At 36.7% G+C, this 25749-nt stretch overlaps 1 protein-coding gene across 1 annotated transcript in view; it reads right to left on the bottom strand.

Annotated features, from left to right (window-relative positions):
- The window catches only part of LOC106872011 (aldehyde dehydrogenase family 3 member B1), a 33467-nt gene extending 11288 nt beyond the window's left edge, over positions 1-22179 (bottom strand). Inside the window, exons 1-8 of the mRNA XM_014918824.3 lie at positions 21760-22179; positions 16553-16696; positions 12934-13029; positions 10740-10875; positions 7976-8061; positions 6523-6686; positions 5676-5802; positions 1500-1603 (exon numbers count right to left, since the gene is read on the bottom strand). Coding sequence (XP_014774310.2) covers positions 1500-1603; positions 5676-5802; positions 6523-6686; positions 7976-8061; positions 10740-10875; positions 12934-13029; positions 16553-16696; positions 21760-21792 — 890 coding nt within the window. The 5' untranslated portion in view covers positions 21793-22179. The remainder of the gene's footprint in view (positions 1-1499; positions 1604-5675; positions 5803-6522; positions 6687-7975; positions 8062-10739; positions 10876-12933; positions 13030-16552; positions 16697-21759) is intronic.
- Between the last annotated feature and the right edge of the window lie 3570 nt (positions 22180-25749).

Below are 25749 nucleotides of genomic sequence, written 5' to 3'. Positions count from 1 at the left end.
CACCAAATCTCCACTCAGTAATTATTTAGTTATTATCTGTCACTCTTTCTTTGTTTCTTTTTTTACAGTATAGCCACTATTGCCATGATTTTACCAGCTTCATTTTCATCTTCACCTAAACCCACTACTATCACCCTTCTTTATTGCTTCCCACAACTTCAACTGTACTCTAGTTCCTGTATCTCACTCTAGATATGTTCTTCTCTCTCTGTCCATCTCTCTCTCTCTCTCTCTCTCTCTCTCGCTGCATAAATATACATACATACAGCATCCAGTACACTCTGTAGGAAGGGCATCTAGCCATAGAAAACATGCTAAATCACACGGGAATCCTCCAGCTAGCCAGCTCTGGACAACAGATGTTAAATGATAATAATGAGGATGATATATATATATACACATATATATATATATTCGCCATGATAGATCGCTAGCCACTACACATTCTTTATTTTCTCTCCTTGTTTCTTTCTGTGTTTCTTTCTGTGGAGGAGCGTAGGCTCAAAACGTTAACGTTTGTGCCTTATAATTTAACACAGTTTAACGTTTGTGCCTTATAATTTAACACACTCACTGGTAAAATTTTCACTTTACTGGTGAGTGTCTTAAATCATAAGGCACAAAAAGAAAATGACTCTCCCCAGACACAACAGAATATGCTTCAATATATGAACACACATTAAGAATCTTGCAAACCAAATTGAAAAACGAAATATATATATATACATACACACACACACATACATACGTAAGCCAAGTGAAATTGTAGTTGGAAATTGAAAGAAACTTGTTGTATACATATGTATATATGTGTGTATGTGTTTGTGTGTCTGTGTTTGTCTCCTCTACCATCGCTTGACAACCGATGTTGGTGTGTTTATGTCCTCGTAACTTAGCAGCTCGGCTAAAGAGACCGATAGAATAAGTACTAGGTTTACAAAGAATAAGTCCTGGGGTCAATTTGTTCGACTAAAGGTGGTGTTCCAGCATAGCCACAATCAAATGACTGAAACAAGTAAAATGAATGAAACAAATAAAAAGATTATACATGGCGATGACTACTGACCGAGACCTTTGGAAATGTGCTGTGCGTGAGAAGACCCGGCAAGCCAAGTGAGATCGTTGCCAGTGCCCCTGGACTGGCTCTTGTGCAGGTGGCACATAAAAGACACCATTTCGAGCGTGGCCGTTGCCAGTACCGCCTGACTGGCCTTCGTGCAGGTGACACGTAAAAGCACCCACTACACTCTCTGAGTGGTTGGCGTTAGGAAGGGCATCCAGCTGTAGAAACTCTGCCAAATTAGATTGGAGCCTGGTGTTGCCATCCGGTTTCACCAGTCCTCAGTCAAATCGTCCAACTCATGCTAGCATGGAAAGCGGACGTTAAACGATGATGATGATAATGATGATATATATGAATGAATGAATGTTTAAATCAAATCAGTTACTACTCTATCAAGTGACTGTTTATATCAATGAATGAATGAATCTTTACTTACTGATATTGTTGTTCATTGACAATTTTCCCATAAAACTCTGAGCCATTGATTTCATTACCATAAAATTTTTGAATTGCCATTTGCATTCTTTCAAACAAAAGGTCCTGATTTTAAGGAAATAGATAAAAGAAATTCATTCAACATTCTTAAATTATTTAAAAAAACAATTCTTTCATTCATTAAAATAAGATGGATATTAATGGACTCAGTGACATTACATTTCTTTTTAAACTATTTTGAAATACTGAAAATATTTCCTTTCTACAATGGAAGAACATTTGAAGTATATTTCGACAAGTTTTTCTTTTTGTTCCTGCCAATCTTTCAAATATTTTATTCATTTATATTAATTTTTACAAGGAAATAGTTGACAGTAACTTTGGAGTTTTTATTTACTAACAGCCATTAAATTGTCTGATGATGGCTAGTAAGCCAAAATTTAGTCACTGACAACATTTTTCTTGTAAAAATTAGCTAATATGGTACTCTTCTGAAAGTATTAAGCGATCCTTAAATTTAATGTTTAGCTGTTTTTATATATAAATTTACATAACAACTAATATTAGTACATTCATTTACAAACGTTTCTTCTTACCTTTTCTTCCATCCTCTTGGGATTATTTATTTATTTATTTATTTATTTATTTATTTATTTTACAATAATTTGGTAAGAAACTGGTAATGCCCCAAAGTTTAATTTTCCTTTTGAACAATGCATGAAAAACATAGCTAAGAATGGAATTTTCAAGGAAAAAATGTTCTGGAATAGAAAAATTGTCTGAGTAGTTAGTGTTGGACCTAATGAGGAACTCAATATGGGTGACAAAAAGAGGAGACAAAGTGAGGAGCAATATATGTAGATGTCAAAGATTGGTGAATGACTTCATACCAATCTTGTAGTGGCCCTTTTCTGGATGCAGTGTACAGTAACTACATGTGCAATAGCAGCCCCATCTCAAATGTGAGAACATATTTCACTGCAGATCTCACATGGTCTTTGTAAAAGCTTAGTGGTTATTGGGATCTGCAGTGTTCTGTGGTCCCAAAAAAGAAAGGACTGTTATTGTGAAGTAGTTCTTGAAATGTTGAGGATAAGATATTGTCAGAAGAGACCCTCATTATTAATGAAGCTCAGCATTTGTTGTGAGCTTTAGGACTCCTGTTGCATGTTCATGTTTAAGGACACTGTACAATATTGCCTTTTTGATACATGCAGTTGTGAACTTGTGCAGATGAATGCAATAGCTTTTATTAGTTACCACAGAGTTGTATAGTATCCTGTTGCAGCAACAGTTGCACTGTAAAATTGACATGCAATTTGTTGGTTTGCAATGCTGAGTCTAATTGTTTCCATAGGAAAGTACAATAATCTCTCACCATATCGCGATTCACCTTTACTGGTTCACCCAATGCTGTTCATCTATCACAGTTTATTATTTAAGCTTATGCCGATTCCTCCGTGGTGTTGTTTTGCATAATAAAATAATTATAAACAAATTATAAAAATAGTTAAAACATATACAGTACAGTACTGTTGCTACTTCACGAATTTTCACCTATCATGGAGGGTTTTGGAAAGTAACATCTGTGAAAGTCGAGGGATTACTGTAATTTGTCTCTCATATACAGGAGCTGGAGATAAAAACAGATCAAGTATTTCAAAGAAAGTAGTATGTTTATTGTTATCTATGTGAAATCTTTTGTGTTATGATCTGAAGTATTTTATAGCCCATCTAAGTAATTTACAGAACAGAAAACAATGTACACACAATGTAGATCCATTGGCATTTTAGAAATCTCTTATCTATATATCAGAAATCAGAACCATCGTGGTATTTAGTCGGAGTAAAATCTATTACTACTCTATAGTACGTACTTAATGGTAACTCAACAAAGACTGAAAGTTTTATTTATTTATTCTTCCTTTCCGGAATAATATTAAAAACCTGAATATTGACAAGGCAAACCATTATCATTGCAAACAATTCAAGGGAAGTAAATCTCGTCGTTAGATTATCTCCCTTATATTGCTTTTCATTCTATGCTTTGTATACGCGCAACTGTTACAATCAGTTTTAATTTTAATGTATTATTTTAGAGTAATTCCGGTTTCTTTTCAAAATGTATAATGGTACACGTGTCTACAGCCAACTTGAGCTGTAAGTCAACAATCCATTGTTGCATTGTGTCCAGGTCAGATGGCAAGAAAGGTCTATATTATCTTTTAATCCCAAGGCATAACTTAATATCATCTGAATATTTAACGCAATATTAATAATATGCCACCGAGAGAATAGAGAACCAAGAATAGATCCCTGTGGTATATCAGATGTCGTAGTATAAGGTGTAGAGTGTCCTTCTAGTTCCGTAACTCTCTCTTTTCGACTGAGAGTGAAGGACTTAGGCCAGTTATAGAAACTAGCATGAGGTCGCATGGCCTATTGGTTAGGGTGTTGCCCTCACGATCGTGAGATCGTGGGTTTGATGCCCTGACCAGGCAGTGCGCTGTGTTCTTCACCAAAACACTTTATAATGGAAGGAAGGTTTTTATGATACTTTTGGGATATCTTCTTCCACTATAATTATTCCGTTGATTCAAGGAGTTGGAAATACAAAGAATGAAGTTCCCAGGCGGAGTAAATTCAACAACCGTTTATTCACAGGTGCTTCATACAAAGGGTTTGCTTTTAGTACCATCTTCACAGCAGTGCGTAGTTAGCCTCCCCCCCCCCATACACATGAGGTTCAATAACCCCTGGAAACAATGCATTTGGTATCACAGTGGGACAAAAGTTCACTGTGAGCTCCTAGCTATGAAGTCTTGCTCAGCAGTCAGTGTGAGAAGAATGAGAGGGAAAATGTTATCTTTTCCTTAAATAATGGTTGCAGGCGAGATCTCATTTTGTCTCATGTATGGCAATGGTTGCAGGTGAGATCTCACTATTTCAAAATGGTGCTGGCTTCTTTGTGCCTCGCTACAACTTCATTTCATGTTGCTCTGTGGACACTGTACAGGTAGTGTCGATTTGATGGAGTGAGTGCAGTACAAATATTTGATCACTATAAACAAATCATCTGTGGAGCTTGTTCCTCAAGAAGTTGCAGAACCGTGAATCTCGGATTTGAGAGACAACCATATATAAAGATTAACCTTCCTGCCCATTGCAGAGATTTTCACCATGATTGTTTGTGAAGCACGGAGTTAAGGGCTTGAAACATCCACAAATGAGCTAGCAAAAAATTCGATAAGTTGGCCATAACAACTAGAGTGAGAAATAGATCCAAGCTGTGAGGGTTGAATAATTTTATGAGAGCTCTAGAAGTTCCAGAGTGTCTCTCTGACACAGGACTTCATCTATTGGCAATACAGGTAGTGAGATTAACTGGACTATGATTAACAGTTGATGTACAATCGCTTTTTTGAAGCAGGAGAATAACACTGGCAATTTTCCACTTTTCAGCGGAAACGCAGTTATTAAATGGAAAGGTAGCAAAAACTGGTGCAGCAGAAAGAGCCCACCACATTTGAGAAGCAGATAAGTAAGACCATCAAGACCAGGGGAGACATAGTTGTGTAAATGCTTGAGGTGACATTGCAGTATTGCAGGAGTGTTGTTAAGGAATTTGGTGGGATTTTCAAGGTAATGACCCAGGAAAGTCCACTAATATTTATTCAAGCCAAAAGCTTGTCCTGATATAACTTGGCACCAGTGCTGTTGCAGGTCAAGGAGCTAGAATAGATAATATAGGTCATTTTACCTGACTCTCTTACAGTTTCACCAATCCTATACTCTGGATTGATACTTTCATTGACCCCCAAAGGATAAAAGAGATTTGAACTTAGAGAGTTGGAACAAATACCATGAGATGCTATATCCAACACTAATAACTCTGCTAGTTTGCTGCCTTGGTTGTATGATGTGACTATGATATTGATGAAGACTTCTGTAACACACATTGTTAATAAATAAAAATGATGGAGTGTTGTGTGTCTACTTGATTTGGATCACCACTAAAAGCTTCACTTTCTGGTAAATATAAAGGACAAAGTAATGCATAAAGATAGTGACGATGGTTTTGATGTTGGTGATGACAATTCTTGTAGTGGTGGTGATAAGAGATCTTGGAAAATGTGTGTGTGTGTGTGTGCTACTGAAAGTACAAAGTACACCTTACCTGGATCTCAAAGTTACATATGACATAGTCTGGAGCAACACAGTTTTGTCCAACATTGATAAGTTTTCCCCAAATGATCCTTTGTGCCACAACTTCCAAGTTACAGTTTTCATCCACATAAACAGGGCTAGAAGGAAGAACCCAGTAAATCTATTAGTTGTTTGTATAAAGTGATCTCTTAACGATTTATGAATGGTTTTGGAAAACATTGTATGACCAGGCCTAGAGTATTTACAACTAAATGGGTGTGAGCAGGGAAGTGTAGGTAAGAAGTTTACTTTACAACTATGTAGTTTTAGGTTCAAATCTATTGAGCAGTACCTTGGGCAAATGTGTTTTATCATAGCTTCAGATCATCCAAACTTTGTGAGTGATATTTGGTAGACAGAGGTTGTGTGGAAGTTCATCAAAGACTTGAATAGTAGATTTAAAGTGTCACTTGATTTAACACAACCACCTGTTCCTTAGGCACCGTTAAGAAAATACATTCTATTTTAAAGATTTGGGTTGAGAATGAATGTCTTAATATTTTTTTTTCTCTTCTGATGCCAGCAATCTTCACTGAAAGCTTTTAATTCTTGTTTGAGGGCAAGTAATTTGCATTCAATTATTCAGTTTTCACTATCTCCAAACTTCCTTTTTATTTTATTTTTCACTCTTTGTTGATGGGGAATAGTAGTTATTTGTTCATTTGCTTGTGATAAACAATACCATACGACTGATATTCAAGCTTGCATGTGTGTGTGTGTGTGTGTGTGTGTGTGTGCAAAGGTGTTTATTGATGTTAGGGTGTCTGTTGACATGTATAGGTGTATCTGTAGAAAAACAAAATGAATTTTATGTATACCATTTGCCACTCAGCTGTAAGGTAACAGGTGTGAGGAATTTTGATGCAGCAGCCATAACAGCCCGACCAAAACTTGAACTTCCAGCAAAGAAGATGTGATCAAATCTCTGATCCAGTAGGTCTGTGAGCTCTTCAGTACCTCCAGGATACACACATATACATTCCTAAAGGAAGGAAGAAAAGAAATATATGGATCAGCTTTATATAAAGCAAAAAATATTGTTTTAATTACCATTGATATAGAAAAGACAACAGGACCAACCAGTCATTCTTTAAACTAAGTAAATGACCTGTCTAGTATGTATGGTTAAATCAGAGGTCAGTATGGTTAGGAGAGTGTCCTGGTCACTGGAATGTCATGTAGCTATTGTTATTTAGACCCATGTCAGCCCTGGCCAATCAGACTTATGATCAAATGCATTCCAACTCTAACCATCCTATATTGTTATATCAGTGCATATATTGTCTAATGTATCCTTCTTCAGATGGATATTGTCTTTAGAAGACGATAGGGTGTGATCCGAGGGAGATTTGACTGTTGTGTTTAGTAAGTTGAGTGGTTGCATAGAAGCTCCCTCGCTGGTTCATTGTATTGTTAGTTTTCTGTAGTGGTCAAGGTTGTATAGACTTTTTGTAATGTTTACCTTCAGAGACTGTTTAATATTGCTTAGTAATGACCAACTGTGGTGTAGTATAATTTAGTGATTAAATTTCTGTTATTTTGAGGTCTGTGGTGGTCAATTGAAATATAACATTCAGTGTTGGTCAAAGACCCTAATGTAGTGGTATGTCATTGTTTAACCCTAGGAAAACTCTCATTGAATAAACCTGATACTGGTTTCAAATTTTGGCAAAAAGTCAGCAGTTTCAGTGGAGGTAAGTAAATCAATTACATCAATTCAGTGCCCAGTTGGTACTTATTTTACAGAGCACAAAAGAATGAAAGGCAAAGTCAACCTCAGTGGAACTGGAACTCAGAACATAGAGACAAACAAAATACTCCAAAGCATTTTGCTTGGTGTGCTGATGATTCTGCCTGCCATCCACTTCAGAACAAACCTAATGATAAAGACATTTCAACTATAACCATCTCATCTTTTTGTACATCTAGGCCAACACTTTTCTGTTATTTCCTATCTTTTTTAAGATGGCAGGATGTGATTTGAGGGAAATTTAGCTGCTATTTCTAACAGGTTGTAGAACAACATGGAAGTTCCAAGAACAGATCTTGATCCAAGAATTGCAATCATTGTAAAATTGAGGAATCTTTTGTGAATCAACCTTTTCTAATCTTATCCAAAAAACTAAATGTGGTGAGGTATGGAATTGGTAGAATGTCAAACAAAACCTCTGGAGTTCTTTTCTATTTGGGTGCAACACCTGATAGCATCTACTTTACTGCTCATCCTTATAAAGTCAATAAAATAAGTAGAAAACTTTAGAACTGACTTACGGTGTCCATATATCTAGGTATAAGGGTTTCTATCAGTTGACTTGTTTGTGGGGCAAATTCTGATGGTTTTAACATTGCACAGTTTCCTAGAGAAAAGACAAGAAATTGATCAAACAACACATTTTATATATAAACTAGCTGACTCCGTGCCGTCAAAAATGACGACTAATTGTAGTATTTTATATATAAAATAGATACATAATAATCACACATACAAACATTCACATACTTCCCTTGTACACATACACACATATACTCACACTATTTGATTTTTCTTTTCAGTGTTGAATGTTAACTCACACATACAAACATTCACATTTTGTCATCACCCCTTCCTTCCTTATTCATCTATCACCCCTTCCTTTCTCATTCATATGTTATGACGGAGAAAACACAAGAGTATTATTATGCCACCATCCCACTTACATTGTGCACGCACATACACATTCACATATCTCCATTTTTACATACACACACTTATACTCACTCAGAGTTGAAAAGCTGTTTGATTTTTTTTTTACCCCTTCCTTCCTTATTCATCTATCACCTTTTCCTTTCTCATTCATATGTTGTGATGGAGAAAGACACAAGAGTATTATTATAGTAGATGCTTAGATAAAATATTGCATGTTCATTTACCAAATATTAATTCCTAACAAAGACACATATCACACATGTTGAATGAAGGCATAGTCAGTTATATTGACTGGTATCCTATTTTATTGCCTGGGAAAAATTAAAGGCAAGGTTCATCACAGCAGAATTTGAACTTAGGATATAACAGACCATAACTAAATGCTGATTGGCATTTAATTATGGTCTGAAGATTCTGCCAATCTTCAATAATATTAACTAAATGCAATGTTTATTTATATACATGTGTACATTTACATCAATTCTGAGATAAAATAATTGTAATCTAAGGCTAATAAGAGAGTAATCAATTTGTTTCAGCTATAATAGGTATTTATATTTATATAGATTTTAAAATAAATACTTTGTTTATAAGCTAAACCTAATAAAGTAGTAATCTAAATGATCTGTTCACTTATACATACACACACATACAGACACATACATGTATGTATGTATGTGACTGTATATGCTGCTCTTCATCATCATCCCCTCCTCCCCTCCTCCTTCTCCTCCTCTTCTCTTCCTCCTCTTCTCTTTCTCTCTTCTTCTCTTTCTCTCCTCTTCTCTTTCTCTCCTCTTCTCTTTCTCTCCTCTTCCTTTTCTCTCCTCTTCTCTTTCTCACCTCTTCTCTTTCTCACCTCTTCTCTTTCTCTTCTCTTCTCTTTCTCTCCTCTTCTCTTTCTCTCCTCTTCTCTTTCTCTCCTCTTCTCTTTCTCTCCTCTTCTCTTTCTCACCTCTTCTCTTTCTCTTCTCTTCTCTTTCTCTCCTCTTCTCTTTCTCTCCTCTTCTCTTTCTCTCCTCTTCTCTTTCTCTCCTCTTCTCTTTCTCTCCTCTTCCCTTCCTCTTCCTCTTCCTCTTCCCCTTCTCTCCTCTTCCTCTTCCCCTTCTCTCCTCTTCCTCTTCCCTTTCTCTCCTCCTCCTTCTCCACCTCCACTCCCTCTTCCTCCATCATCGTCATCATCGTCACCATTTTGAGGTTCAACATTTTTAGATATTAACCTAGATAACCCATCTGCATGGCTTAACTTTTTTGAGGGGAGGTATTCCATTTTGAAATTGTAGTTCAACAAAATGGTTCCCCATCTCTGCAATCTATTGACAGTATGTGCTGAGATGCTCGTCTTAGAGCCAAATATAGTCAATAAGTGGTGATGATCGGTTTGCAGACAAAACCTTCTGCTATGGATGAACATATGGGACTTTTTTACAGCATAAATAATTGCCAAAACTCCTTTCTCAATCTGGCTGTAATTCCTCTCAGTGGGCAATAGTGTATGATGCATGTGCTACATGTTTTGTATTACTATCTTCATAGTCAAGTACATCAACAGCAACAGCAATATCAAAATCAAATCAAATGGAAATTGTAGTTGTGACCCCTGTGCCAGTAGCACATAAAAAGCACTATCCGAACATGACTGGTTTCCATGCTGGTGGCACGTAAAAAGCACCATCCGATCGTGGTCGATGCCAACTCCTCTGGCCCCTGTGCTGGTGGCACGTAAAAAGCACCCACTACACTCTCAGAGTGGTTGGTGTTAGGAAGGGCATCCAGCTGTAGAAACTCTGCCAGATCAGATTGGGGCCTGGTGCAGCCTCCTGGCTTCCCAGATCCTAGTTGAACTGAGGACACTCAGATTTACCCAGCAAGAAAAGCTACCAGAGCCTAGCAATTTATTTGGACCATTGTGGTTAGCTGGCACCTGAAACCGACTTGAGAGAAAACACGGTCACCACTAGGATAATATATCCCTGTAAACTCATTTTTAAATATATATATATATGACTTTTATGGTACAGGTTTGGGTATGTGGTAGCAAAGTGTTTAAAGGTAAATGTCTTCTGTAGCCTTGAAGTGGTCGATGACTTGTGAGTGAAATTGGTAGTCAGAAAAATAAATACATGTGTGTGTGTATGTGTGCACACACACACACACACATATATATATACATACAGGCACATACATACATACATATGTACGTACATACATACATACATACATACATACATACATGCATGCATGCATGCATGCATACATACATACATACATGCATGCATGCATACATACATACATATGTAAGCATGTAGGTAAGATTTTTAGGAGTAACATGGTGAATGTGAAACCTACCTGCAGCTAATATTCCAATTAAGGGTGAGAAAAGTAATTGAATTGGGTAATTCCATGGTGCAATCACCAAGATCACACCAAATGGTTCTTTCTTGATAAAACAGTCATCAGCAAGATTAAGGAAATCTTTGGAGACCTTTAAAATAAGAAAATAATTTGTCAGCTTTTGGTGGAGGAATTGCGTGAACAGAATAAATATGATGTAGAAGAAAAGTTAGGGTTGGTGGTAACAGTGTAGTTAATTTACAAATTCATAGATACTGGTGTTCCAGAAAGGAGAGGAAAAAGAAGATGGGGGATGAAGAGTAAGTAGAAGGTGAAAAAGAGGAAAGAGGGGCATTGGAAAATCTATATTTTATATTGATCTAAGCATATTCATATTTAAAAATTTGCAAAGGTCCTGTACACCATTCTCCTCAAAATCAACAATAACAAAATAGCCAAAAATATAAAAATTATAATTCCTTATAACCAACCACGATATTCTCATTTTTATAAGTTCTATCTCTATTATTCTTATTCACATTACTCCTATATCTAAATACTTATACATAGAAAATATACCTGTTATGGAAAAAACCTTTGATTATAACAGATATACTCTTTACTCTTTACCCTTTTACTTGTTTCAGTCATTTGACTGCGGCCATGCTGGAGCACCACCTTTAGTCGAGCAAATCGACCTCAGGACTTATTCTTTGTAAGCCTAGTACTTATTCTATCGGTTTCTTTTGCTGAACAGCTAAGTTACAGGGACGTAAACACACCAGCATTGGTTGTCAAGCGATGTTGGGGGGACAAACACAGACACACAAACATACATATATATATACATATACATATATACGATGGGCTTCTTTCAGTTTCCGTCTACCAAATTCACTCACAAGGCTTCACTCGGCCCGAGGCTATAGTAGAAGACATTTGCCCAAGGTGCCACACAGTGGGACTGAACCCGGAACTATGTGGTTGGTAAGCAAGCTACTTACCACACAGCCACTCCTGCGCCTGTATGTATAAATTTGGTTCCAAATTTTGACTCAAGGCTAGCAATTTCAGGGGGAAGGGCTAAGTCAATTACATCAACTCTAGCTCTCAACTGGTACTTACTTTATCAACCTCAAAAGGTTGAAAGGCAAAGTCAACCCAGCGGAATTTGAATTAAAAATGTACCGATGGATGAAATACCACTAAGCATTTTGCCTAGTGTGCTAACAATTCTTCCAGCACACTGCTTAAGCATGTATAATGAAAAAAAAAAGGAATAAACTTAAAAATAAATATCAATATTACCTGTAAACCTCCAATTTATATTAACAATAAGTTAAAATCTTTTTGATTTATTGTAAATTATGTGGACAAATTGCCATGTTTAATAGAATTAGAATGGTTTTTACACTTTTAAACTTGTGCAACTCCTTGGCAAAAATGAATTATATAGATACAAACTTTTTTATCTTCTCATTAATGATAAGGGAAGGGAACAAAAAAAATTTCCCTAATATTTTGGTGGTGTTGCAAACTTGGTATAAATCAATTTGAGAACCACTGTACAAAAGGCATCTATGGACCAGGTAATGGCATTAAATTGGGTTAGTGATTAAGTTTAGCAATCAAGTGGGCCACGGTATGATTTGAACTCATAATACAAAGAGGCAAAATAAATACTGCAAGGCAACTCATCTGTAACTCTCTAACAAGTTCATTAGTCCACTGCTGTGGGCAAATATTTTATTTCTTGACACTGAAAAGGTGGAAGTCAAAACTGACTTTGCAGGGATTTGAACTCAGAATGCAAAGAGCTGGATTAAATATTGCAAGTTATTTCACCACAAAATATTTAGTACTTTTATTTCAACCAATCATTTTTGGTCATTATAATTATATAGTATTATTAGTAATTATAATTGTGTAATAATTATTTACTGAAACTGGATGGAATGTAACCATAATATTGCAACCTCATGTGAGCAAGAAATGTAGCATTTTTAGGAATACAACAGTGATCCCAGTCATGAGTTCAGCAAAAATTGCCAGTATAGGGAAATGTAAGTCACTTTCGGGTTTCAGGTAGTAGTGTCTGGTGGTTGGCTGGAGCAGGAGTTACAATGGCTACCCAACAACAACAATAACAACTAGGATTCATGAAAGAACATTTACCATTTAAAAAAGTAAACAAATATGAAAGTCTTACCTTTACAGGTGATACCCATGATTCAAAGTTGTTCAAAGTGTAGATAATTTCATTACAAATGAAGTCAATTTCCATCAAAAGACTTTCAAATGGGTCCTGGTTGGGAGGAGAAAGAAGGTAAAACAAAATCCACAGTAATTATCATCATGTCCTTATCAACATTATCGTCTTCATCACTGATACCACCACCACTAACATCACCATCTCTGGTACTGATTTCTGAAGTGCACCAAAGAAGAGAGAGTTGAACTTAGCTCTTTCTCCATGACTCCTTTTCAGTTGATGCCAAGGACATATTTTTCAAAGGCTATTGTGAATCTATATCACTATTCGACAAGACCAAAGACATAATCATTGTTGGTCTTTATAGGCCTCCCCAAGCACCTCTAAAGTGCTTTGAAAAGTGCCTCAACAAAATCAAGTCCTTCCTTCAAAAATACAACTCTGAAAACATACTAGTGATGGGTGATTTTAACCTCCCTCATATAAACTGGCCCACAAATACTCTGAAGTTTGGCAAATGCTTTACATCAGATAAAGCAGCAGCAGAATTACTCTTTAATCTAATGAATAAATTCTTCCTGGCTCAGCTAGGGCTCGAACCAACAAGACAGAATAAAACGATCTTGGATTTAATATTAACCAACCACTCTAGCTCCGTTCTAATATTAACCAACCACTCTAGCTCGTTTTTCAGTTGAAAAGAACTCTCCTCTCAGACCATGACATGATACTCTGCAATTCTAATTCCCAGCATATCAAAACCAAACCAGCCAATCCCACCCCATGGCACTCTTTTGTCAACATAAACCTCCACAAAGCAGACTGGGGAGCAATCAGAAAGGATCTGTCCTTCATCGACTGGTCTTTCACTCTCAGTTCCACTCACATTGAGACCGCATGGCAACACTTTGAGAACATTGTCGCCTATACATGCTCAAAATATGCTCCTACGAAATCCACTAACACAAACAGAAACCGGCTCCTTAAAAAGAAAAAAAAAAACACTCACCAGGCGCATCAAAAGACTCAATAAAAAAATCAACCAATTAAAATACTCCACATACGACATCCACATTCAACAACAAGGAAAAGGCTGGAGTTGGAAAAACTTTATATGCAGACTGATATGAAAACCTCCATTGAAAATCAAAGAACTGTGGAGGAACAGTAGGTAACCAAAAACATCAAACAGAACCCAAAAGTGTTCTACTCTTATGCAAATAAGTATAGAACCGCTGTCTCACCCACTGGGCCATTGATCAATGATAACGGCATTCCCCAACACAATGCTAAAGAAATGGCAGAAATACTGCAGAAACAATACTGCTCTGTCTTTAGTGATCCCATTGATATTGATGTAAGAGGAGTGAATGAAGTTGATTCCCAACATAAAATCTCGGACATAACCTTCACTGCCTCAGACATCATAGCAGCAATAAATAAGGTCAAATACTATTCTGCTGTAGGCCCTGATACATTCCCTGCTAGTCTCCTGAAGGAATGTAGATAACAACTTGCAGTCCCTCTGACCAACCTCTGGAGAAATTCTTTAGACTCAGGTTATATACCAAAACAGCTCCTCTCCCAGTCTGTCATCCCAGTTTTCAAACAGGGAAACAGACCCCTCTCAGTCAACTACTGCCCAATCTCACTCACGTCTCACATCATTAAAGTGTTTGAAAGAGTGGTAAGATCAAGGATAGTTGACTTCCTGGAGACCCACAAACTCCTAAATGCAAACTCCTAAATGGCTTTCACTGTGGCAGGGAGTGTCTAACACAGCTCTTACACCACATTGAAGATATACTTAAGACCTTGGGAACAGGTTCGAACTCTGATGTCATATATCTTGACTTCAGTAAAGCGTTCGACAGGGTTGACCATAATATCTTACTCTCCAAATTGGCAAATGTTGGAATCTGTGAAAAACTTCTACACTGGATTAAGTATTTCCTGGTGAATAAAACACAAGAAGATGTGGTCAATAGAATCCACTCAAGCTCAGCAAAAGTCACCAGTGGTGTCCCTCAGGGGACTGTCTTGGGCCCACTCCTCTTTATAATTTACATAAATAACCTTTCCAGCGTCGTAAATCACTGCAAAGTGAAAATATTTGCTGATGACACTAAGCTCCAGCAAATAATTAATGAAGAAGAAGACCGAACCCAAATCCAGTCTGATCAATATGTTGTGAGTCAATGGGCAGACAAAAATAAAATGCCACTGAACGAGGGAAAATTTGAGCTGATGCATTTTGGAAGAAAGTCTATACTAAAACAACCATACTCTCTTCCTTCAGGGGAACCGCTTACGGCATCTAATGATATCAGAGACCTGGGTGTAATTGTTGATAACAATCTCAGTTGCAGTGCCCACATCAACAATAAGGTGGATATAGCTCGTAGGATGGGCTCCTGGATCTTAAGATTCTTCCAGTCCAGAGAACAAAATGTCATCATTCCACTTTTCTCCTCCTTTGTACGGCCACACCTCGAATACTGCTGCCCTTTGTGGTCTCCCCATACAAAAAAAAAAAACATCTCAAGGATTGAATCACCCCAGAGGGCACTCACTAAACGAATTGAAGGCATGACTGATCTCGATTTCTGGGACCGCCTTAAAACCTTGAAACTCTACTCTCTCCAGCACCGCTACGAGCAGTATATCATTTGTACGATGTGGAGAATATACCACCAGCATTGCCCAAACGACCTGAACATTAGTTTCAAGATTCATTCAAGGCTGGGACCATGGGCCATACGTCCCCTGCCCAATTCAGGATTACAACATATAGGCACACTGCAACATAATTTCTTTTCCTCAACACGCCCTGCCCTGTTTAACATTGCCCCAAAACTGATTAAAGAGGAAAAAGATCCCATCATCTTTAAACGGAGTCTGGACAGATTTCTTCAAGGAATACCAGATAAGCCACCCATACCTGGATACAACTCACTCAACAAGAACTCACTACTTGAATGGACCATAGACAAAACTTGACTGTAAAAAGGATTTAGATTTAGGTGGTGCTATTAAGTAAGATATGGCCTGGACCAGTCTTTGGTCGAAACATATCTAAGTTTTGTATATATATATATATATATATATATATATATATATATATATATATATATATCCATTTATGTATCATATTTAATGTGAATGCATTGTTGGAAGTTTACTGCAGTATTTATCTGGAGGTAACATCTCTTATGGATGTGCTATGTTTAAAAATGTTTCCTTCTAGTATCTGTTGTGTTTTTCAATACAAGTCCATAACAGATGTTATCTCTAAATGAATACAGCAGTAAATTTACTTTTCAATGATGTATTTACATTAAGTATGATGCAATGGCTGTTTTAAATTAATAATATTTCAATACACAACACATGCACATGCACACACACACACACACACACACACACACACACACACACACACACACACGTCAAGTATGTAAAACATAATAAAAATCTAAAACATCGTAAAATAAAAGGTATGAGCATTCCTGAAGTAGCTATTTTATTGTTAAAAAAATCTATTTTTAACATTATATTGATATTTAAATGCTGCTTCACTTGTGGGGTACCTGGTATTCATATTCTTGATACTTACTTTACACAAGTCATTTTTCAGAGCTTCTACAAAAAGATTTCTGTTCTCCTCAAACATTAATAGCATAGCCTTCAGTTGCTTTTGGCGCCAGTCTATATGCTTGGTAATTCCACTCTGGAAAGACTGCCGAAGCTTGAAAACTTGCTACAATATAATAAGAGAGAGAAAATATGAGTCAAAGTGGGATCTACTATAAGCCTGTCAACTTTGTCAAAAAAGCAAGCAAATGTCATTCAGTAAGCTCCACATATTTTCAATCTTAGCCATGAGACCATATGATATATTTCATAATAAAAATAGGATAATTATTGTTAAAAATATTGGCTAGTTATTCTTGTGTCACAGGTTTCCCCTACAGAGTTGATTGAGCTGTCTGACAAAAACTATAATGAAAGAATAATGCTTTCTACACCAGGTACTAGGCCAATAGTTTTGAGGGGATACTATTGATCTCAGTGCTTGATTGATATTTCATTTTAGCAACTCTGAAAGAATGAAAGGAATCTTCAAATCCTGATTTTGGCAGGATTTGATTTCACAATGTAAAAAGTCAGAAATAATATTGCATAACATTTTTTACAAGGCTTTAGCATTTTCCCCTTCTGCTCACCACATTCCAAAATTGAAAGAAATAATTCTTTCTAATTTTGGCACAAGGCTAGCAATTTTGAGGAGAGGGGAAAGTTGATTACATTGACCCCAGTACTCAACTGGTACTTATTTTATCAACTCTGAAAGGATGAAAAGCAGTCAACGATAATAGCATTTGAACTCAGAACATAAAGAGTCAGAAGTGATACTATTAAGCATTTTGCCCACTGTGCTGATGATTCTGACAGCTCACCACCTTTGAAATGAAAGAAATAATGATGTCTGCTTCATAGGCAAAAGGTTCACTTTTTTTTAAGCAGAAGGCATATTAATTAATATATTTATATTTTACACAACAACAAGATAACAAATTTGTTGGCTGAATTGTTCCAGCACATGCTTGGTATTTACTTTATCAAATGCAGATAGATGAATTTACCAAATCAGTTATATTGGGATTAGACATCTGCTTTCTATTTGATAATATTAATATCATTTCTATTGACATACTATATAATAATCTCTCAAAATGATGTTAATTTATGAACTTTTGTATGTAAATACCTTTTTGGAATGATACATAAGTATAATTTCTATTTTTATATGCAGTATTTATTGATTTAACAAAGATTTCAATACTATGAAGAGAAATCGATTGTGGTAAACTGGGATAACCTTAAGTTTCTTCACCAACTTCATGGGGGTTGTTGCAGTTGTTTAACCTGAATCAGTTCTGATAAAACAAATCTATGATCAAAGGCATTCCAGCCATGACCATCCTATATTTTTGTATGACTAGGACTACATTCCCCAATGTGTCGTTCCTGTTTTAAGATATAGCATATGACTCCAGGGAATTTGTCTATTATTTCTAGCAAGCTGAATGATTTCATAGAGACTTCCTTGATGGCTTGGTAGAGAACTCATGAAGATATTTAAATTTTTATTCATTAGGGTTAAAAAAGGGCCTTTGAAACACAATAAAACATTTTCAGTTACACTTCCTATCTCTAAAAGCATGAAGCAAGGATGGGTTCTGGATCCAGTATTTTTCACAACCTTCTTCAATTACATTTGTGCCATTTTATTTTGCTAAACCAAGTACCAAATTAATTTTTATTAGTTTCATTTCGTCCTATCATATGTAGATTTATCTACAAATTATGGGATATTTTATCATTAAATTGTGAGAAAACCATAGATTTCAAAAAGTTCCATTTTGCAGACCTGTGTAATCATGCATCAAAGTGAAAATTTTCTTTAGCTGTCTCTTCAGATGTGTTTGCTCAGAATCATTTGCAAGTTTTAGTTTTGTAAATTTACAAGTGCAAGAAGTAACACTGGGGGTCCTAACTAAATACTTACTAAAATACACATGGTTTTATTTTATTTAAACTGAAAATTAATAGGAAATTTGAAATTATTTCTTTTTTACACTGTTCAATAATTTTCAATAATTTTGCTTCTTAAACTCATCAATAAGTTTGTATCATTAAAAATCTGTTATAGAAGTCACGGAATTCCAAATCTTTAAGTCTTATGGATTAATAATGATTTTCTTAAAACATACATCCAACTGAAAGAGAAATGTGAAAGCTATCTTATTAGTAAAAAATGAATGTCTATGAATCATCTACAGCAAATATACTTTGATAAGTTTATTTGTATTTTTAGAATTATTTTATCATTTCTTACCAGCTGCAGAGTAGTTCATGTGTTTGATGTGCAGAATGTTGGCAGTAAGTGTATAAAGAAATAAATAACCCTTTATCAGTTACTTGATAATACAGACACATGTATGGTTGTGTGGTAAAGAAGTTTGCTTCCCAACCATTTGGTTTTGAGTTCATTTCCTCTGTGTGACAACCTGGGCTAAAGTTTTCTACTATAAATTCAGGCTGACCAAAGCTTTGTGAGTGGATTTGGCAGATAGAAACTGAAGGAAGCCCAGTGTGTGTGTGTGTGTGTGTGAGTGTATGTGTTTATGTTTCCTTGTCTTGACATCACGTGATTGTTGTAAACAAGCATCACTGTCATTTAAGCAGTGTCCCCTGTTTCCAGTCTTTCAAGAAAACATGTCTGGTCATGACAAAATATTACTTTGCTTCGAAAGAGGTGAAGATTAGCATCAAGAAGGGCATCTGGTGCTAGAGATGTACCCAGTGTAAGCTATGGACACATAAGAGGTGCAGCAATATCAAAGGAAGGTGAACTAGCAAGATAGTTTTTGTATGTGGCAGATACTCAGGAGCAAGAAACACTGAAAATGTGCAGAGAACAACTTCTGCCACATTCCAGGGAGAAAAACTAGAAGTAGTTGATAGCTTCCATTATCTAGGTGACCACGTTTGTAGTGGGGGTGGGTGCGCTGAAAGTGTAGCTGCTAGAATAAGAATAACCTGGGCAAAGTTCAGAGAGCTCTTACCTCTGCTGGTGACAAAGGGCCTCTCACTCAGAGTAAAAGGCAGACTGTATGATGCATGTGTATGGACCACCATGCTACATGGCAGTGAAACATGGGCTGTGACTGCTGAGGACATGCATAAGCTCACAAGAAACGAAGTCAGTATGCTCCAATGGATGTGTAATGTTGGTGTGCATACTCGACAGAGTGTAAGTACCTTGAGAGAAAAGTTAGACCTAAGAAGCATCAGACGTGGTGTGCAAGAGAGATGATTGCACTGGTATGGACATGTGGCAAGAATGGATGAGGATAGCTGTGTGAAAAAGTGCCACACCCTAGCGGTTGAGGGAAACTGTGGAAGAGGTAGAACCAGGAAGACCTTGGATGAGGTGGTGAAGTACGACTTTCAAACTTTAGGCCTCACTGAAGCAATGACTAGTGACCGGGACCTTTGGAAATATGCAGTACATGAGACGATCCAGTAAGCCAAGTGAGAGCATAATCTGTGGCCTCTGCCAGAAGTGTAGCCAGCTCACTTATTCGTATCTTTACTTCATTGGACACTAAATTCTGCTTGCGAAAACCTGTTGAGGCAAGTGAATTTGAAATCGAAATCGAACCAAATTCGACGACTGGCACCCATACCAACCTCTCCTTCATTGGACACTAAACTCTGCTTGCAAAGACCTGTTGGGGCAAGTGAAATCAAAATCATATTTGAACCATATTCGATGACTGGCACCTGTGCCAGTGGAGCACTAACAACACTGTCCGAGCATGATCATTGCCAGAGCAGTTGTCTGGCTTCTGTGCTAGTGGTCCGTAAAGAGCACAATTTGAGTGTAATCGTTACCAGCTTCGCCTTACTGGCACTTGTGCTGGTGGCACGTTAGAAAATCGTTTGAATGAGGTTGTTGCCAGTGCTGCTGGACTGGCTCCTGTGCAGGTGGCATATAAAAAATACCATTTTGAGCATGGCCGTTGCCAGTACTGCCAGTGGCACATAAAAGCACCCACTACACTCTCAGAATGGTTGATATTAGGAAGGGCGTTCAGCTGTAGATACTCTGCCAGATCAGATTGGAGCCTGGTGCAGCCATCCGGTTCACCAGTCCTCAGTCAAATCGTCCAACCCATGCTAGCATGGAAAGCGGACGTTAAACGATGATGGTGATGATGATGATGATGATGATGATGATGATGATGATGATGATGATATAAACACACACAAACATAACAGAAGTAAATAGACACCAGATAAAACATCGTTTTATGTTCATTCTAACTTGTAAAGCTTTATATTTTTTTTCAATTGACGTTTTTATGTTTCAGGTTCTATATGTGACTGTTTAATCATGCCATGTACAAAAGAAGCCTTGGAACTGTCTTAATTTCAAAGAGGCCAGATTGTGGGTCAGTCTGAAGGTGGACATGTCAGCATAAAATCACAGAAGATCTTGGGATCCCACTTTCTACAGTTAATAGAGTGATTGTGCAATTCACCAGAGAGGAGAAGGAGTCCACATCACTCCACTCAGGTTGACCAGGGCTCTCTGACAGGACCCTTCTCTTTGTTAAGAGAAGTGTAGAGGATAATCCTTATTACAAGACCTCTGACATAGCAGAGCATGTTCATGTCAGTCCCAGAACAGCTGTCAGGTATCTCCACAAACTTGATTACTATGGCAGAGCAGAAGTGAAATGACTTCACTGTTATGAACTTAACTGAAATCATAACTCCTGCCTTTAAAACCAATGTTTACCTATTTTACATATGTTGTCAAAAAGGCATGGATATCATACTTTGATTTCAAATTTATTTGGTTCTATATCTATTTTCAAACTCAAAATTGTTATTGTTATTTAGGCACATATTTAAAATCAGACACTTCAACCACGTATTTTTTTTTCTCAGAGTGTATCTAGGGCGACATATCCAAAATGTCCTTTTTTTAAAATGTTAAGGTAATATTTAAGTGAAACTTAGCTACTGTTACTGTTGCAGAGGCTGTAAATAGGTGAAAAAAGTTGATTGAAATATATCTACAAAAGTTTTAAAATATAAATCTAGTGTAGTGAAAAAGCTGTTACGTTAATATTTCTCTTAGTCAGAGTTCTACATTACAAATAAGTATTCACTGAAGAAGAAAATACTCAAACAGTGTTTAGGATTATTGAGGAAAATATTATGGGTTAATATATTAATACTTACTTCAGTAGCTGTCATGTTGGTATTATTCATCATTTATAATGATACACTACAAATCCAAAATAGTTAATATGAACAGTAGACCAATAAAACAAAATCCTTTACACAAAATGCCAGAATTATTTTTATGGTGGTTTCGAACAGCTTAAATTCATGATTTAGGTAACTGTTTTTCCTACCAAGAATCCGGTAAAAATGTGCTGGTTGTACAGATTCTCATACACACACATACATACAAAGGTATATTTGTTTGTATATATATATATATATCTATATATATGTATGTACTTTCTCCTGTCTGACTTGGTTGTCTCATTCAACTCATTTGGAAGTTCTTGTTGACATGCAAAATGTATCATGTGACTAAACATTGTAAATTGGTCAGTGGGATCCTACTCAATTACTTAATTACTCATTGTGAATAAACTCTTGTGAATAAATGAATCAGTAAGTAATTCACTCCAAATAACTGTCAGAAATTGTTCTGTGAAAGAGTGTATGTTTGAAACACATACAACTAATCAATGCTTCCCTCCTGCCCAACACCTGACAATATAGACACAGGTTAATAGAGACATTGAAATAATGAAGTATGAAATTTCAGAAAGCATGTTATGTTGATTTCTTTTTCTGCTGCTGCTGCTGCTGCTGCTGCTGCTGCTACGGCTGATATTATTATTATTATTATTATTATTATCATCATCATCATCATCATCATCATCATCATCATCATCAGTAAAAGCCATGGGATCAAGCTGGAAAGTGGTGAAATTACAAAGGAAGTCGGAGAGGAAGGATATAAGTACCTAGGTATCATTGAAAGAGATAAAATGAATGAACACAAGATGAAAGAAATGTACAGGAAAGAGTATTTGAGGAGAACTCAGTTTGTTCTCCAATCAAAGCTAAATGGCCACTATAAGATTAGAGCAATTAACACATGGGCTGTTGCTTTGATGAGATATGGGGCAGGAATAGTATCTTGGAAGAAGCATGGATTTCAAGAGATAGACTGGAGAACACATAAATTAATGACAATGAACAAGGTACTACACCCCAAAGTGATGTGTTAAGATTGTATGTAAAGAGGAGGGAGGGAGGATGGGGATTAGTGTGTTGTGAGGGTTGTGTAGGGGAAGAGGAGAATAGCCTGGCTTGGTGTATCAAGAGAAGTAAAGAAGAAATGATTGAAGCAGTGAAAATACAGGGAACCTTAAAAGTGAACAAAGCCATAGATCCAATAAAATTTAAGAAAGACCAGAGAGAGTAGATGAAGATTTGGCAGGACAAGAAATTGCACTGTCAGTTTGTGAAGAATAAAGATGAGATTGATTGGAATAGAACCTGGCAATGGCTGTAGAAAAGAGACTTAAAAGGGCCCAGTGAAGCATTAGTGTGCAGCACTCAAGAACAAGCTCTCAGAACAAGCTACTCCAAATATCACATTGATAAAATCACTGACTCGCCACAGTGTAGGATGTGCTCTGAGAAGAGAGAAAGTATAAGCCATATTGTTAGTGAGTGCTGTAAGCTCACACAATGTGAATATATAAAAGGAGACACAACAATGTGGCCAGATATGTCCACTGGCTGTTGTGCAGTAAAGCAAACCTCGAGAGAGCTGAACAATGGTCTGAACACAAGCCAGAGGGAGTAATGGAAAACAAACATTACAAAATACTCTGGGATTTTAACATGCAGTGCGATCAGGTCATAGAGGTGAGATGACCAGATATTGTGATCATCCATAAAGATGAAAAAGAAGTAAAGATAATAGATGTTGCAATACCAGGTGATTCGAGGGTGAAATGTAAGGAAACAGAAAAGATTGAGAAATACCAATCGCTGTGGAATGAAATAGGAAAGTTATGGGTCATGAGGTAAGTAATGGTGATACCAGTGGTAATTGGAGCATTAGGAGCAGTTTCCAAGGGATTTGAAAAACAGTAAGAATATTGGAGCTGCTGTCGGGCTCGAGGCGATCCATAAGACAGCTTTGTTGGGTACAACTCACACTCTAAGGAGAATATTGTCTTTTTGCGTCACAGGAGAAGGCTCTACTTGAAACCTTTGGTAATTTGTTGTTGTCTGCTTTCCAGTAAAGAATAACTGGCAATTAAGAACTATCTGAGAGGCTTTCATAAATAATAATAATAATAATAATAATAATAATAATAATAATAATAATAATAACATGCACTGATGCAGTACCAGGCAGTGGCTCTCATGGCTTCTGATCTTAACTGATTGGAAGTGCTATCATGTACATTGTTTTGTCTTGGTATAAAAGTTGGGCTACAGCAAATATTCCGCTCCATACCACAGATTTGCTTTTCAGTTGTTTGACCTTAGCTAGTTGAGCATATGTGCATCTCTGATCATGAGCAGAAGTAGTGAGGGAGCATCATAGCCATGTGTTAAGAGGAATTCTTTGGGGTTTGAATAATTCACCTCTGGAAACATGGGTGGTTTGTTCAACATTTTTAAACAACCCTTATTCAGGGACCTTTTGAGTAGGATGGGTATACTGGGTTTCGTATATTTTACCCCAGTGTCACTTTGATGGCATGCACTGCTCTCTCACTCAATAATAATGATGATAATAATAATAATAATAATAATAATAATAATAATAATAATAATAATAATGAAAAATTAGCTAGCAGATGTGAACAGAAACCTCTGCATGGCAAGTATGTGGCCTATAGCAAACAAGCTGATGTCGACCAGAAACACATGCATCAATGGTTACGAAGCTCAGGGCTAAAAGCAGAGTGAAGGTTTCCTATTAGCTGCTCAAGACCAAAGCTTATTAACCTGGAACTACCAAGCCAATGTTATAAAAAGTGGAGCTGACCCAAAATGCAGATTCTGTAACAATGAGATTGAAACTATAGACCACCTAATCTCAGGGTGCAGAGTCTTAGCACCTGTAGAATATAAAGCAAGACATGACAGAGTTGGCCAGTATTTACACTGGACAATATGTCGGCATTATAAAATCAAAACCGCTGACAAATGGTATAAACACCATCTTGAAGCTGTGACTGAGGGAGAAAATGTGTCGATTCTCTGGGACTTCCCCATACATACGACAAAACTATAAAAGCTAATAAACCGGATATTATTATAAAAGATTAGACAAAGAAGATGTATTTATTAATTGACATGAGTATTCCTTGCGGTCATAATATAGTGGCGAAAGAATTTGACAAGATCAGTAAATATACAGACTTGCTAATAGAAATTGAAAAAATGTGACATCTCAAGGCGACTACCATACCAGTGATTGTAGGATCTCTAGGAATGATAAAAAAAAAAGGTACTGAAACCTATTTGAAAATGATATCAGGCTTACTATCCCTACAGGAAGTGCAAAAAATCGTGTTAGCTGGAACAACTCATGTACAGAGAAGAGCATTATCCCTGTGAAAACAACATCCAAATTTATTTATTTATTAAATTTTTTTAAATACATATTTTATCTGTGAATTTGCAAATCTTCTGCATTTGCAGTTTTGTTTCACTAACATGCAACATTGCAGTTCTAATACAAGCATCATGCAATCTGTCCTTCATTCTTAGAGAAAAAACATTTGTTGATAGCGGCCGTAATAGTTCCTTGAACTTTTCCAGCTTGTCCTTACGCTGACCACTATACATTCTGAGAACCCATCTTCCTGGTTAATTATGACTCTTATGTAACAGTAGCTGTCAACTACTTCTATTGATCCATCTTTTATAAATGGAACCTGAAAAAGTTGATGAGAGCAAGGTCTAACACAAAAGTGCCTGCCCTTAGACCCTTTTCTCACAACCTCTTTTGCTATAACCACTTGACAGAAGACAACTGCCTTTCCTTTTTGGGTAAAGGAAGGCATGATAGTAAGGTGGTAATAATTAATGGAGGTAATGTATATGTTCACTCTCTTTGCACTACCTTCTCTGGATAGTTTCCTCTCCATCAATTTTTGTGTAAGACAACTCCCAATC

This window comes from Octopus bimaculoides, chromosome 3, assembly GCF_046866305.1.
Source record: "Octopus bimaculoides isolate indiv1 chromosome 3, ASM4686630v1, whole genome shotgun sequence".
NCBI lineage: Eukaryota > Metazoa > Mollusca > Cephalopoda > Octopoda > Octopodidae > Octopus > Octopus bimaculoides.
This window is presented reverse-complemented; position numbering and strand designations above follow the sequence as displayed.